General features: G+C 40.0%; 2 protein-coding genes across 3 annotated transcripts in view; one reads left to right on the top strand and one right to left on the bottom strand.

The window, feature by feature from the left end:
* Positions 1–2,224, bottom strand: part of cftr (CF transmembrane conductance regulator) — a 41,557-nt gene extending 39,333 nt beyond the window's left edge. Inside the window, exons 1-2 of the mRNA XM_087843345.1 lie at positions 2,172–2,224; positions 1,405–1,515 (exon numbers count right to left, since the gene is read on the bottom strand). Coding sequence (XP_087699471.1) covers positions 1,405–1,515; positions 2,172–2,224 — 164 coding nt within the window. The remainder of the gene's footprint in view (positions 1–1,404; positions 1,516–2,171) is intronic.
* A 1,914-nt stretch (positions 2,225–4,138) lies between these two features.
* Positions 4,139–13,666, top strand: part of asz1 (ankyrin repeat, SAM and basic leucine zipper domain containing 1) — a 41,682-nt gene continuing 32,154 nt past the window's right edge. The window contains exons 1-3 of one of the 2 annotated variants that reach the window (XM_006782312.2): positions 4,139–4,315; positions 5,469–5,571; positions 5,739–5,861. In XM_006782312.2, the coding sequence (XP_006782375.1) occupies positions 4,208–4,315; positions 5,469–5,571; positions 5,739–5,861 (334 nt within the window). In that variant the 5' untranslated portion in view covers positions 4,139–4,207. Of the gene's footprint in view, positions 4,316–4,895; positions 5,572–5,738; positions 5,862–13,666 lie in introns of those variants that run through there. The other variant, XM_006782311.3, reaches the window with a different exon arrangement.

Genomic DNA, 13,666 nt, shown 5'->3' with positions numbered 1-13,666 from the left:
AGAAAGTCTTGGTTCCGATGGTTTCAATAAAAGCTTCAAAATATTGTCTGTTGTCTGCAGAGGCCAAGTCATTATAGATTACGGGTTTCTAGATTTGCTTTGGTAGCAATCTTCTTACCTAGTATGTTATTTATTTACTGCAACATAGATATATCTAAAATAAAAACATCACTATGTTTATGATATCAACATTTAAAATGATTAAAATGTAATTAAAAATGCAGATTCACATGCGTGTATGTGTTGTCTTTACCAGACTTCATTCCAGCTCCTGCTAGATAATAACTGTCATGCCAAGAAAGCTCAAAGACTTGAGTTGAATTGGGGGTGATAAAAGAGGCTGACGGCACACAGCATGCTTTAATGGAAGGTAAAGTTCACGTTCCCAGAAGTCCTCACTGTTTGCCTGATCAGAATAATGAAAGCAAAATCACCCACCACTGCTCATTTATCACCCTGGTGGGACTGGGCCCTTTCTAAAGGTCGACTTTATAAAACCTGTGTACACTGACCAGCCTTTTGGCCACATTTAGCGTGACGACAGCCCCACAAAGAGGCAAGACTACGTGGAACACTGCCGTGATTGTTAGGCAAATTTTAAAAAACTATAAGAGTATTTAACTTTTGGGAAATGACTTGTCAAAGATGTGCCACCAGCTTATATCTGCAAGAACGGGAAAAGATTAAAAAGGGATCAAAGGAAGAAAGTAACAAAATAACAAAAATGAAAAATTCAGAAAGACCTTGTGCTGCTAGCATTGGGCTTAACAGGATACATTTAAATTAATTTATTATAAGAAATTTAATCATTATCCAACTTTTTATTGAACAAAATGAATGTAAGACAAAGAGAGAAAAAGACAAAGAGAGAAACAGAAATAAATCAGAGGGAGAGTGCAAGACAGATGCAAAAAAAGAGGGTCACGTCTGTCCATCATCTTTGGTCTGGCTGTTCGTTTGGCACACACAGGTTTGCTTTATGTCAAGCCTTGTTTAAATGCCAGCCCTTATTGTGAAAAAAGAAAGGACTCATACTCTGCTACTGTAAACATGAGTAAAGAACATGCGTGAAAAACATCAAAGCCACATATTTCTAGGTTTCAGAATGTCTACAAGTTCCACTTACCTGGATTTTGTTACTGTGCATGCTACCTACATCAATGTAGTTAATCAGCACATACCTAGAAATTTTCTCTACATGTTTTAATAAAGTCTGGATGAAGTTCAGTTAATGATTTTATTAATTTCAGAGAATACCTTACAACCAGTTCCCCAAAAACAGGCTTCAACTCAGTGAGTTTAAAGGGGAGATCATCATTAATTTTGTTATTACTAATCTTGTAAGGAAAGACTAAAAAAAAATTAAGTGTTTAATTGTTCTAATAATGCACAGGTTGTACAAACCTTTCAAGTCTCTCAGAGAGGTTGTCTGCCAGATCAAAGGAGGGAGCCTTGTACACATCTGACAGATCCAACTTCTTTCTGAAGCCCTTCCTTAACAGTGGTGTTACCCACCTGCACACACACACACACATACACACAAACACACAAACACACACACACACACGCATTTGTAATTAATCTTTTTAAATTACATGGAAATATAATTGTTTCTTCGTGGTTAGATGATAAGCCTTTGATTTCATAGTCAGACTAATGACAGAGAACTGAGAGAAATATTTGCTAGTATCTGTGAATGAATCACAGGCTGTCTCATCCAGATACATCATGTAGGTTTTAGGATTATTTCTCTGTTTGGAATTGGAGTAAGTGGGGCGTCGGCGCCACTTTATTAGGCTACAATATTAACAAAGAAAGAACCATTTAATCCATGCAAAAAAGTGTAATATGACAATTCCTAGCACATTACACAAATTTTAAATCTTCAGTAGCTTAAGTGCAACTGCCAACGCTTTTTAGAACATACTACATCGGAGCACAACTCTGTATTTTACGCACGTGATTTCTGCAGATGTGAGAAGAAAAACTGAATAGAACCCTGCAGTAATTGCCTTCTGAAGAATCGAATGGCATATTGGTTTCCCCCTCCCTTTTGACATTTCTTTGTTTACTTTACACCGTATAACTTTAATTTCACTTTACAACAGACAAGCTGCGTGTGCACCTGGCCCTGCACCTGGAGCCAAGGCTGTAGACCAAACATTTCTTACCAGAAGAAAAATTTGGAGAAGAAGTTCGCATCTTCTACTGGTGACTTCTGCATTCTAAGAGCGCCGCCAGTTTGAGTTCCCTGCACCTGAGTGTCCCCCGCGTGGCTCCGAGGGGATGCTCGTCCGCTTTACTCTCCACTTCGTGTCTGCTCTGAATGTATCGTCGCTATGCGGTCATCTTGGTGCCCCAAAAGGGTGGAAAAAACCAAAAAACTGTACCTCTTCTGTCACTTTGCGCGCTTCCCTAGGCTTTTTTTTTTATTGCTCCACTTGCTAAAACTCAATGTCTTCTTGTGCGTTTTCCTAGTTTTATTTTCTGCTGCAAGTCACAGTCCGCTTCGACTACCTTCCTTTCACTCACTCTCTCTCTTTTATCTCCCTCTCACTCTGTGACAGGGAGAGGACAGTCTATCCTTTATGGGCTCGCCAACTACTGAAACGTCATTTCCACGCCGACTGGCTTCAGGGTAATATTGTGGCACCAAACTCAAGAGGCACAAGTTAGTTGATCAGAAAAGATGTGGGAGGTGACCGGAGTGCAGAACTCACAAAATGTGAATTATCCTGACTTCAATTACACTCAGTTAAAAGGTAATTTGGAGTAGAAATAACAAACGTAGCACTGTAGAATCCGACCCATTTCACAGTTAGGGTTTTAACGTGAAAACCTAACATTTAAACGTCTTGTTGAAGCATAAATAACATAATAAAAACCGCCGAATGAACAGGTTTTACAGTCAGGTTAGTCCTGCTGCTGCAGGTCTACTAAGCTGCCTCTAATAGTCAAGCTGTGGCTTTTTATTTAATAGCTGGTACAGTTCCTGCACATTTCGATGAATTTCAAACTTTTTTCTTAAAAAAAAAAAAAAGGTTAAGCACTGTTTCACTTTAGGGAGGGTTAAAACCTAGACATTCCTGAAGGGAACAGAGATAAAGTGTGGTATTAGATCACTTGTTGAAATAGCCCTGTGCTGACAGGTAATCTGGTTTAAAGGGGAGAAAATATTAGTGGAGTTTGTGTTTGGAACAAAAAAGCAAAGAATTGTTCAAAAGTGCAGGATTCGTTTCATGTTTCAAGTAGAAACACTGCTCCAAAACTCCGTACAGAAAACGATGCTGACATTGATTTCCATAAGCCATAATCATATAACTGAAAACAACAACCAGGGTGTGAGGAAGACCACGGGGAAGAGCAATTTGAAAAGTAAGTAAGTAAACCAGAAAAAGGGTGCTTAGTTATAGCATATTTGTAGAAGTAAAGAATTTTGACTCCTTTATCACCTCTTTAAAGCTTGTTTCAGTAGGATTTTTAAGCCAGAGCGGGATATAAAATATAAAAGGTAGTAAGGGGACCTGAGGAAAAATACAGAGAGACACACTGTTAGATGCTTGCAGTTGGCTACAACCGGTGTTGACTTGCCCAGAAGAAAGAGTGACCTCTTCTGGACAATGGCTGTCCCTTGGAGCTGTTGTCAATAAATTCTACCTTCATGCAGATTAGATAAAGGTTCACACCTGTTTTAATTTAATTCAGTTGTATTTATTTATACAGCACCAAACAACAATAACAGTTGTCTCGAGGTTCTTTATATTGTAAGGTAAAGACCCTACAATAATACAGAGAAAAACCCAACAATGGGATGACCTGTATGCGCAAACACATGGTGATAGTGGAAAGGAAAAACTCCGTTTTAACAGGAAACCTCAGGCAGAAGCAGGTTCAGGGAGGAAAAGCCATTTGTCACAAACAGGGATCAGGGCGGGAGACAGGACAAAAACAAGGCCTTGTAGCAACAACAAAAATTCCTGTTTTAAGACACAATTTTAATTCGGTGTACAGCGTAACTTTATGAAAACACTGTACTGCTATTTATGTTATTTGTATTTTCCTATTAAACTAGAACAGGACTCTTTAAATTGGCTTGGTGTCAAACTCCGCCCAACGCAGGCGCAGTGCGCAGCCTCAAACGTCTCTCCAGCGTGACCTGTAGAGTCCACTCGGACCGATGATGCTTAGCGAGCTATTGCGCTAAGTCATGGCGAACTTCATGGATTATGCCTTTGCGGCTGGAGAAGAAAGCGACGGCAGCGAAGCTGAGTGGCACATCTCGCCTTATTCGGATAAAAACTCTGGTTGCATTAAGGTTCTCAACACCAGCGCCCTCCATCTTTTCTCATTTGCCTTTATGCTGCTAGTGATAGCATTAACTAGCAACAGCTGCAACCTCTGTGTCTAACATGAGCTAACTTAACGAACCTCATATGTTCTTTCTTTCTTCTTGTTTTTTATTTATTTTATTTACTCTAGTAGAAAGCTAATTTAACAGACAAAGAAAACCAATTTGCTGTTTTCTTTAATTATTGTTAAGAGTTCAGTTACAGGAGTTTGTACAACTGCCTCTCTTTCTCACCCTTGGTGTTCTTGAATTGCTGTTAGGAGGCTGCTTAAAAATGAACATGGCTGTAACTTGGGCAGGGTTCCTACATGCATAAATATAGGATAAATGCTAATTACCAGCTGGTTTAAATGTGGTTTAAGTTATACAGGGGTAAGTGTTTTTAGTCAAATAGATTAAAAAATAGCAGGAAATGGATGTACTTACCATTTTGAGCCATATAAAAATCGCCACATTTGCTAAAAAATAGTAAAACATGAGGTTCACACACGCCGTGTGTCAGCAGTCAACAGGACACCTACAGACATACGTGACAGGTGTTACAGAGCCTTTTCACATACACCTACAGTTGCTGAAAAAAGTACCATCTCTAGAAGACAAATGGCTGAAATAAAGTAGAGTAGCCCAAGAAAGCAGAATATACAAAAATGGCTAAATAAGGTTACAAAAATGAAAGTTAAATAAGTCAAAATGAAATATTGAGCGTCACAGCTTTATATCTAGTAGTTCTCTATAATAGATAAATACAGTAACTAAACACATTGAGTAAACCAAAGACTGTTATTAATAATGACTTTTTTACATGTACACAATGCCGTTAACATAAATTGAGATTTTTTCATTGCTTAAATCGGGTCCTCTGAATTGATTATGCATTACGATTATCCTGATGAGTCAGAAGAGACTTTGTAACCTAACTTTAAAAAAAGTGTTCCTGTAATATTTGACTTGAATTTAACCCAACATGAAGGAAGGAAAAAAACAATATACACACATACACATTACTATATTCTTTTTGATTTTCCTTTGGTGCAAGGCCACAAACTCTTTTGTAGGCACTAACATTTTTTATATGAAGGAATCCGTTTTTATTGATTATGGTTGTTCCATATTTTTACAGGAGCTGGATGCTGTTCAACAACAAGGAGAAGATACTGTGTCAGCTTTGAAAAAAGCTATCAATAACGGAGACACAGACACTGTTAAACAGCTGTTGGACAATGGCAAGCACTTCATTTTTTTTGTATCACACATTATAGTTGTCTCTAAATAATGCATTAATGCTCTAACAATTCTTCAATTATATATGATTTTTTGTTTAACTTTGCTATTAATCCATATAAAATCATTTATTTTGTTTGTCTTGCTTGCTGTGGCTTTTTGTGGACAGGTGTGGATGTGGAGACTAGGCTTGGATTTGAATGGACTCCACTTATGTGTGCTGTCAGCGTGGCCAACTATGACCTGGCCAAACTGCTTCTGGATAGAGGGGCCAGTGCCAATTTCAGCAAAGGTCAAAACAATTTGTTCAACATAGCCAGAATTTCTTTGTATTTGCTATATCAGTGGTTCTCAAACGTTTCGCAATGAGTGCCACCTCATAAAAAATATGGCTCGTGAAGTAACACGTTATAACCAACATTGAAGTACAGAAGTATAGACCTATTTAATGCCACATACAGTTTACACAAGACATTTTTATTTCTTATATGAATGTTATTTATTTTAACTGTCATAAACAGGATGTGACAAGTGATAATAATAACAACTGTACTGCATTAAAAGATTCACAGCAGTGAGATATCCGATCTTTAAGTGATGACCTGATGAAACCTTTTCCAGGTCCAAACTACTCTGCGTTTATTAAGGCTGTTGTGTTTTTAACATGTTTTAATGCTTTGTATCTTGTTCTATTTAATCTGAACAAGCCCCTAAAAAAGGCAGTGATCATTGTCGGCCTCTCTCGGTTTTTATCATCACTATTCATTTTAAAGCTCAGTTTTTAAAACCTTACGATGTAACTACACCCATGCAGCAGTATATTAGTGACTAACCTTATATTGCAGTTGTTTTCCTGACTGAAGTTTGGTCCGTTTACACCATCCTGCTATGCGATTGCATTTGTCCCTAACCTTCGGGAACCCTCACGTTAACTTTTATTAACTGGAAAAAGGTTAGCGTTCATCCTCCAGCTTCACTGTGTTTATATTATGCTAACCATAGCTGTGTAGCTAGCCACCACGCAGCACATCATTATATACCAGCTAGCCAAACTTCAGTAACCCTACAAACGCCATTGCTGTTTAGTTTTCTGTCTTCATTTATGTTGGAAGTGATAGCAGAGCTGTACGTTTGAATTTTTGCTGTGGCGGTTAAGCTGCCGGAATTTTGGCTTCACGACCCTCCTTCGTGATTCATGCAAACCGAAGCTCAGTTTGCTCTCCACAAACGCTGGCATTAAATACCATGCAAATAAGTTTATGTGGTGGCCTCGCTGGATCCACTGTCCACCTGCCCTGTGATGACCCTCTTCCAGGATCCTCCCACCTAGGGGAAATAAACCGCTCTCAAGGTGCTGCTGCTGCAGTGCCACTCCCTCTCCGATGCAGAGCGGGCCGAGAAACTCCTCTCTCTCTCTGGCCTGGGTGATGGTATTGCTCTCAAGTGAATGTAGAGCATGTTGTCCTTGCTAGGAACGGATGACAGCGGATTCCTCTTCACTCACATCTTCCTCTGACAGATGCCGGTGCGAGCTGGCCTCGCCAACTCCCCGCTGCTGGTCACAAAGGATTACCGCTCACTCGCAGAAGAAGTGGATCGCATTCTCCTGGCTACCAGGAGCATCAGACTCACCGATGGTGGCTGGGATTGCGGCATTGCATAAAAGGGCTGTGTTTTTACCATCAGCGTGACAGCGCCTTGCTGCCTTTGCAGTTTTAAGGCCCAGAAAAACAAGCTCGCCGGTGCACTGTAGCGGCTGCGACCGCTGGCGATAAGGAAAGGCTGCTCTTCATGGAGGACTCGCACTAGGGGAGATGTTTTCTGGTTGAGTCTGGCTCCTAGAAGAGCCCGGGGAACTCTCGTGTCGTCTTTGCATACCTCCACAATGGTATATTATTGAATCTTAAAAAACATTGGAGATTTCCCGTGTACCACCAGAGAGAGCCCAAGTACCACTAGTGGTACATGTACCACAGTTTGAGAACCATTGTACTTTATTACAAAACCTAAAACCACGGTCAGAGAGAATTGGTACAACAGTGGTGGTTATCAACTGTCTTTGTTAATGTAGGCTCTCTGTTTCAGCTTCTGTGCACGCCCACTTAAAAAGGGCTTTTCACATGTCATTTGACTCTTCTTCTGCACACTATCTAAATTCAGTTTAAGAGACACCTAATCCGATCAGAAACATAATCAAAAGAACAGGAGATGAAGATGTATAAAATGTTACGAAAATAAAACAATAGAGTGCAATACTGTGGTTGCAAATATGTTTAAACAGTAAAGTTGCAGAAAATTGTTGATTTGGGCATTTGATCATGACAAGCACGCAGAGCTGTGAAATGACTATATTAACATATTTATTTTATTCCTCAGTGCTCTGTGTTACTGTTTATTTCTGATGTGATGGCTCGCATAGCTCTTTAAACTGCATGACATAGACACTTGGTAAAACATTAGTGTGCACTAGTGTTAACTGTCTCATTGTCTGCAAATAGAGATGTGAGAGTCATTTAAATTTGTCACCAGATCAAATTGAAATGGACTTTTTTTTAAGGAATGGGTATTCTTAGTGATAGATAACCTACAATCGTGGGTTATTTATGGGTCTGGGTTGGATGGGTACCAATCTAAGTAGAGATGCCCAGGCGTCTCTTTCCGCATTCTCAAACGATTCGAGAGATGTAATCTCTCCACCATGTCCTGGGCCTGCCATGGTCAAATGTCCAAACCACCTCAAATGGCTTCTTTTGACACTTGGGAGTAGCAGTTCTACCTTTGAGCTCCTCCCAAGTGACAAAGGTCCCATTTTTGTTTTTTAGGGTGACCCCAGCCAATTTTCAGAGGAAACTCATTTCTGTTGCTTATAATCTCACTATTATTCCTTTGCCAGCTACCCAAAGCCTGTGACTACAGGTGAGGATAATGACATACATCAACTGTTAAATCAACAGCTTTGCTTTCATGCTTGGCTTTATCACAACAGACAGGTGATGCAGATGCAGGACCTGTCTGTTGGTGTCCTGCTCCACTCTCCCCTCAGTTGTGAACCAGACACCAAAATACTTAAATTCCTCCATTTGGGACAGCAACTTCTCCCTGAGCTATAGTGGACATGGCAGTGAGAGAGGAGTCAGTGGAGGTTGTTGTTCGATGAAGCAAATTTTTAAATACAGCTGTAATCCTACCTCTTTTTTTTTTTTTTAATTAAAAATATATTTTTAAATCGGTATGAGAAGTCAAAGGATCAAAGCAGTTACAAGAAAAATTATGCAAAAGGTTTTTTGGCAGTGCAAATATGTAAATCACCAATATATGTATGTATATATATATATATATATACAGTGGGGCAAAAAAGTATTTAGTCAGCCACCGGTTGTGCAAGTTCCCCCACTTAAAATGATGACAGAGGTCAGTAATTTGCACCAGAGGTACACTTCAACTGTGAGAGACAGAATGTGAAAAAAAAATCCATGAATTCACATGGTAGGATTTGTAAAGAATTTATTCGTAAATCAGGGTGGAAAATAAGTATTTGGTCAATAACAAAAATACAACTCAATACTTTGTAACATAACCTTTGTTGGCAATAACAGAGGTCAAACGTTTACTATAGGTCTTTACCAGGTTTGCACACACAGCAGCTGGTATTTTGGCCCATTCCTCCATGCAGATCTTCTCAAGAGCAGTGATGTTTTGGGGCTGTCACCGAGCAACACGGACTTTCAACTCCCGCCACAGATTTTCTATGGGGTTGAGGTCTGGAGACTGGCTAGGCCACTCCAGGACTTTCAAATGCTTCTTACGGAGCCACTCCTTTGTTGCCCGGGCGGTGTGTTTTGGATCATTGTCATGTTGGAAGACCCAGCCTCGTTTCATCTTCAAAGTTCTCACTGATGGAAGGAGGTTTGGGCTCAAAATCTCACGATACTTGGCCCCATTCATTCTGTCCTTAACACGGATCAGTCGTCCTGTCCCCTTGGCAGAAAAACAGCCCCATAGCATGATGTTTCCACCCCCATGCTTCACAGTAGGTATGGTGTTCTTGGGATGCAACTCAGTATTCTTCTTCCTCCAAACACGACGAGTTGAGTTTATACCAAAAAGTTCTACTTTGGTTTCATCTGACCACATGACATTCTCCCAATCCTCTGCTGTATCATCCATGTGCTCTCTGGCAAACTTCAGACGGGCCTGGACATGCACTGGCTTCAGCAGCGGAACACGTCTGGCACTGCGGGATTTGATTCCCTGCCGTTGTAGTGTGTTACTGATGGTGACCTTTGTTACTTTGGTCCCAGCTCTCTGCAGGTCATTCACCAGGTCCCCCCGTGTGGTTCTGGGATCTTTGCTCACCGTTCTCATGATCATTTTGACCCCACGGGATGAGATCTTGCGTGGAGCCCCAGATCGAGGGAGATTATCAGTGGTCTTGTATGTCTTCCATTTTAATGATTTTTGATGATTGCTCCCACAGTTGATTTTTTCACACCAAGCTGCTTGCCTATTGTAGATTCACTCTTCCCAGTCTGGTGCAGGTCTACAATTCTTTTCCTGGTGTCCTTCGAAAGCTCTTTGGTCTTGGCCATGGCGGAGTTTGGAGTCTGACTGGTTGAGGCTGTGGACAGGTGTCTTTTATACAGATGATGAGGTCAAACAGGTGCCATTCATACAGGTAACGAGTGGGGGACAGAAAAGCTTCTTACAGAAGACGTTACAGGTCTGTGAGAGCCAGGGATTTTCCTTGTTTGAGGTGACCAAATACATATTTTCCACCCTGATTTACGAATAAATTCTTTACAAATCCTACCATGTGAATTCATGGATTTTTTTTTTCACATTCTGTCTCTCACAGTTGAAGTGTACCTCTGGTGCAAATTACTGACCTCTGTCATCATTTTAAGTGGGGGAACTTGCACAATCGGTGGCTGACTAAATACTTTTTTGCCCCACTGTATATATACATGTGTATATGTTGCTAACCAGTGTTAACAGCCAAGTATAACTGACATTTCTGCATTTCTGTCCATGCAAAGAGCCACTCTGTGTCAAAGTTCTGCGAAATGTACCTATGTTATCATAAAAGTGGTGAGATCTCATTAAATGCGTCTGGTTCAGCACTTTCATAGTTATACCAAAGGAAATTTAAATCTTAAACTCATAATAGCAGCCTTTTATTTTATAATATGTAGTAGTAACTTTTTGAGTGTTAATCTTTTAAGAGTCTTACAATTACATAGATTAAAAAAAACAAACAGTTTAGGCAGACTACTTTTTACTGATGGTCAACATTAACATTAACACCCGTAGGGCCCACTGACCCCTGTGCAATCTTTTACCCACTGCTTTTCAGGAAGGGCAGATGGTGTGATTAGACAATAGTCCTTCATTTTGCCTTGCAGACTTGAATATTAAACACCCTGGCCTAATTCTTCCCAATAGTCTCTGTTGCGTTGGTGTCGAGCTATTTTTCCCCGATGGCACGTTTTATCAATTTCCTCACCTGCTGAAGCCAAAGACCAGGAAACCAATCAGACCTATGCACCGCTATGCTTCATCTGACATTATTTAACGGCTGTGACGCCAGTGAGGAACTCTTGCAGAAACACACTGCTGATCCATTGAGTTCTTTTTAGCTGAACCCTCATCCCAAAGCAAGAAAAATTGAAGGCATCTGTTGGCTCGAGATCAGTCTGGGTGAAACAACCAAGGAAGCAGAACGCCTCCATGTTAAAAGGTTTACAGTTTTACACTCATAAAACCACGTATCCTCTTGCAGTTCTGTAGCTGGAGCACACACCACAAACACATTTTGTTAAAGAGTTCAAAGAGTGCCGTGTTGTAGTGTATATATGTATGGTTTTCAGTGGAGATATGAAAGTTGAGCCTACTTTAATCAGATAGTAATGAATCTGTGTTTAGTTTTTGGTGAAAATGTTTTTTCTCATTTTTTTTCCCTAGTGAATCACATGGAATGTAACTTTATGATAAAGCAACGAAGCTACAGTAATTGGGACCTTTGACCTCTAAAAATTGGACTGTTTTTAGAATCAAAGCTGCAGCTTAGCACTGACTATGATCTGATTCTGGAAAGTTTGCTTGTATTGATGAAAGATTTTGGAATAGATTAAACTCTCCCCACAGTTTGAACCATCGTCTTTATAGGAAAAGATGGATGTAGTCATCATTCCTAAATAGTTCCCTGCTTTCTTTGCTTGGGCCTTAAGTCGAATCATCCACAATATAAATGCATCAGATCTCTCATGTCTGTTTTCTTGTAAATAAATTATGTTACTCACCTAAAGGCATTATCACTAGCCAGAAATATTAAGCATAGAACCAAGCACACTTGGTTTATCTGGTGTGATTTTACATGCAGTACATTTTGCCCAAACCTTAAAAATTACACTCCAGAATTTTCTTATTCTGATCAGCACTCACAAATACCAGCAGACACAATAGCCATGAAAACTGATTGGCTTTCAGTTTAAAAATACCAAAATTAAAAATTACTCAGATTAAGATAAAAACATCAACTTTTTTCCTCTCCATCCCTGTCAGTTTGACTATAAAATATTTAAAATCACTCCATTCTTAATTTCCCAGAGTGTCCACCAAAGAAAACCCCTCATTTGTCTGCTAAAAGTCCCCAGACCCAAGACCAATGGCACTCGTCAGTGTGTTGATATCTGATATCAATTAATTCTCAGTCCAGAATGCTGAGTTGGACTGTGTGTGACTGATTTCACACAGTTTTCTTGGCAATCACTGCTTGAGGCAGGTGAAGGAAACAATTAAATGGAGTAGATGAGGGCTGACGTGTGGTCAGATCCTGATAGCATTTGTCCAAGCAGTGATGCTGAGCAGAGGAATGCATTAGTGATTGATAAAGCTCACCATGCTGCTGTCATGCCCTCTCACTTATTCTCAGGCCTCAGATTTATTTACTCCAGGCCTCTGTAGACGCAAACCAGGCAGTCTGGTTTACACCCACACGAACATAATATAAACACACACAGATATGGAGCCAAACATGCACAGCCACAAAGACACAGAAACCCATATACAGATGTAGAGACCTAGGTATTTGTGCGCACAAACACACATACAGGGAAACATCTAAACGCATTTAGAAGCACACAAGTTAGAGAGTCACTCATTACCGGAACAAACCAGGAATTGAGAGCATTGCCACAGGTCTCAGAATACTTTTATCAGTTTAAGATAAGGAGACAAATCCTCTTAAGTCAAAGAGCCCATAAAAGCAGCCACACTTCCTGATGCCAGATAAAACCGCTATCAGTCTCCATTGCTCCATCCAGGTTGAGATATTTTATCCTTTTCTATATCACTGCAAATCATCAATCAAGTAATGTAATTATAAATTAGAAGCATAGCATACCCTTTTTTTCCATGAGGTAATACAGTGATTTAACTACACAATTCTTCAAAAACAAACATGAGACAGAAGGAACACTTGTCCTGTGTAAAAACATGAGCTTCACTGCTACTGGCCAGAAGAAACCATTCAGTAAACAGGTAGGGTACTTTTAAATTCAAGTATTGCAGTTTTCATTACAGCAAAAATGTTGGCAGTAGTTGAGAGAACACTGACTGAAAACCAAGTTTAATTTTAAGGGACTCAATTAGGGTTTTTTATTTATCCATGTGAAAATACCCAAAGCATTGCTGAGTGGTGGCAAGGGGGAAAAAGCATATCAAATACGCAAATAAGATGACCTGACAGAGATTGAAGGAATAGACACAGATTTAAAGGATGTAAGGAACAGATGAACTTAATCAGAAGTTAACAGGAGTGGGAAGAAGAACGGTGGGAAAGGAGGGAAGTTATCTTCAAAATATAACAGGAAGAAATCTAGAACAGGTTCAAAATCACACACAAAGTGAGAAACGGAAAGAGGGGCACACAGGAGGAACCGTCACGAACAGCAGCTGGTGACAGTAGTTCTTGTTAAGTCTAGGCTTGGTGATCTCTGCATCCACATGTTGCAGGTTCTGGTTAGAGTGGCCCTTCACCTTGCAGCAGTACTATGTTCTCGAGACAGTGGAGGGACTAACTGAAGGAGCAGCTGAATG

This window comes from Neolamprologus brichardi, chromosome 7, assembly GCF_056152115.1.
Source record: "Neolamprologus brichardi isolate AB-2024 chromosome 7, ASM5615211v1, whole genome shotgun sequence".
Taxonomy (NCBI): Eukaryota; Metazoa; Chordata; class Actinopteri; order Cichliformes; family Cichlidae; genus Neolamprologus; species Neolamprologus brichardi.
Note: the sequence above shows the minus strand (reverse complement) of the source record. Positions and strands in the feature narration are given on the sequence as shown.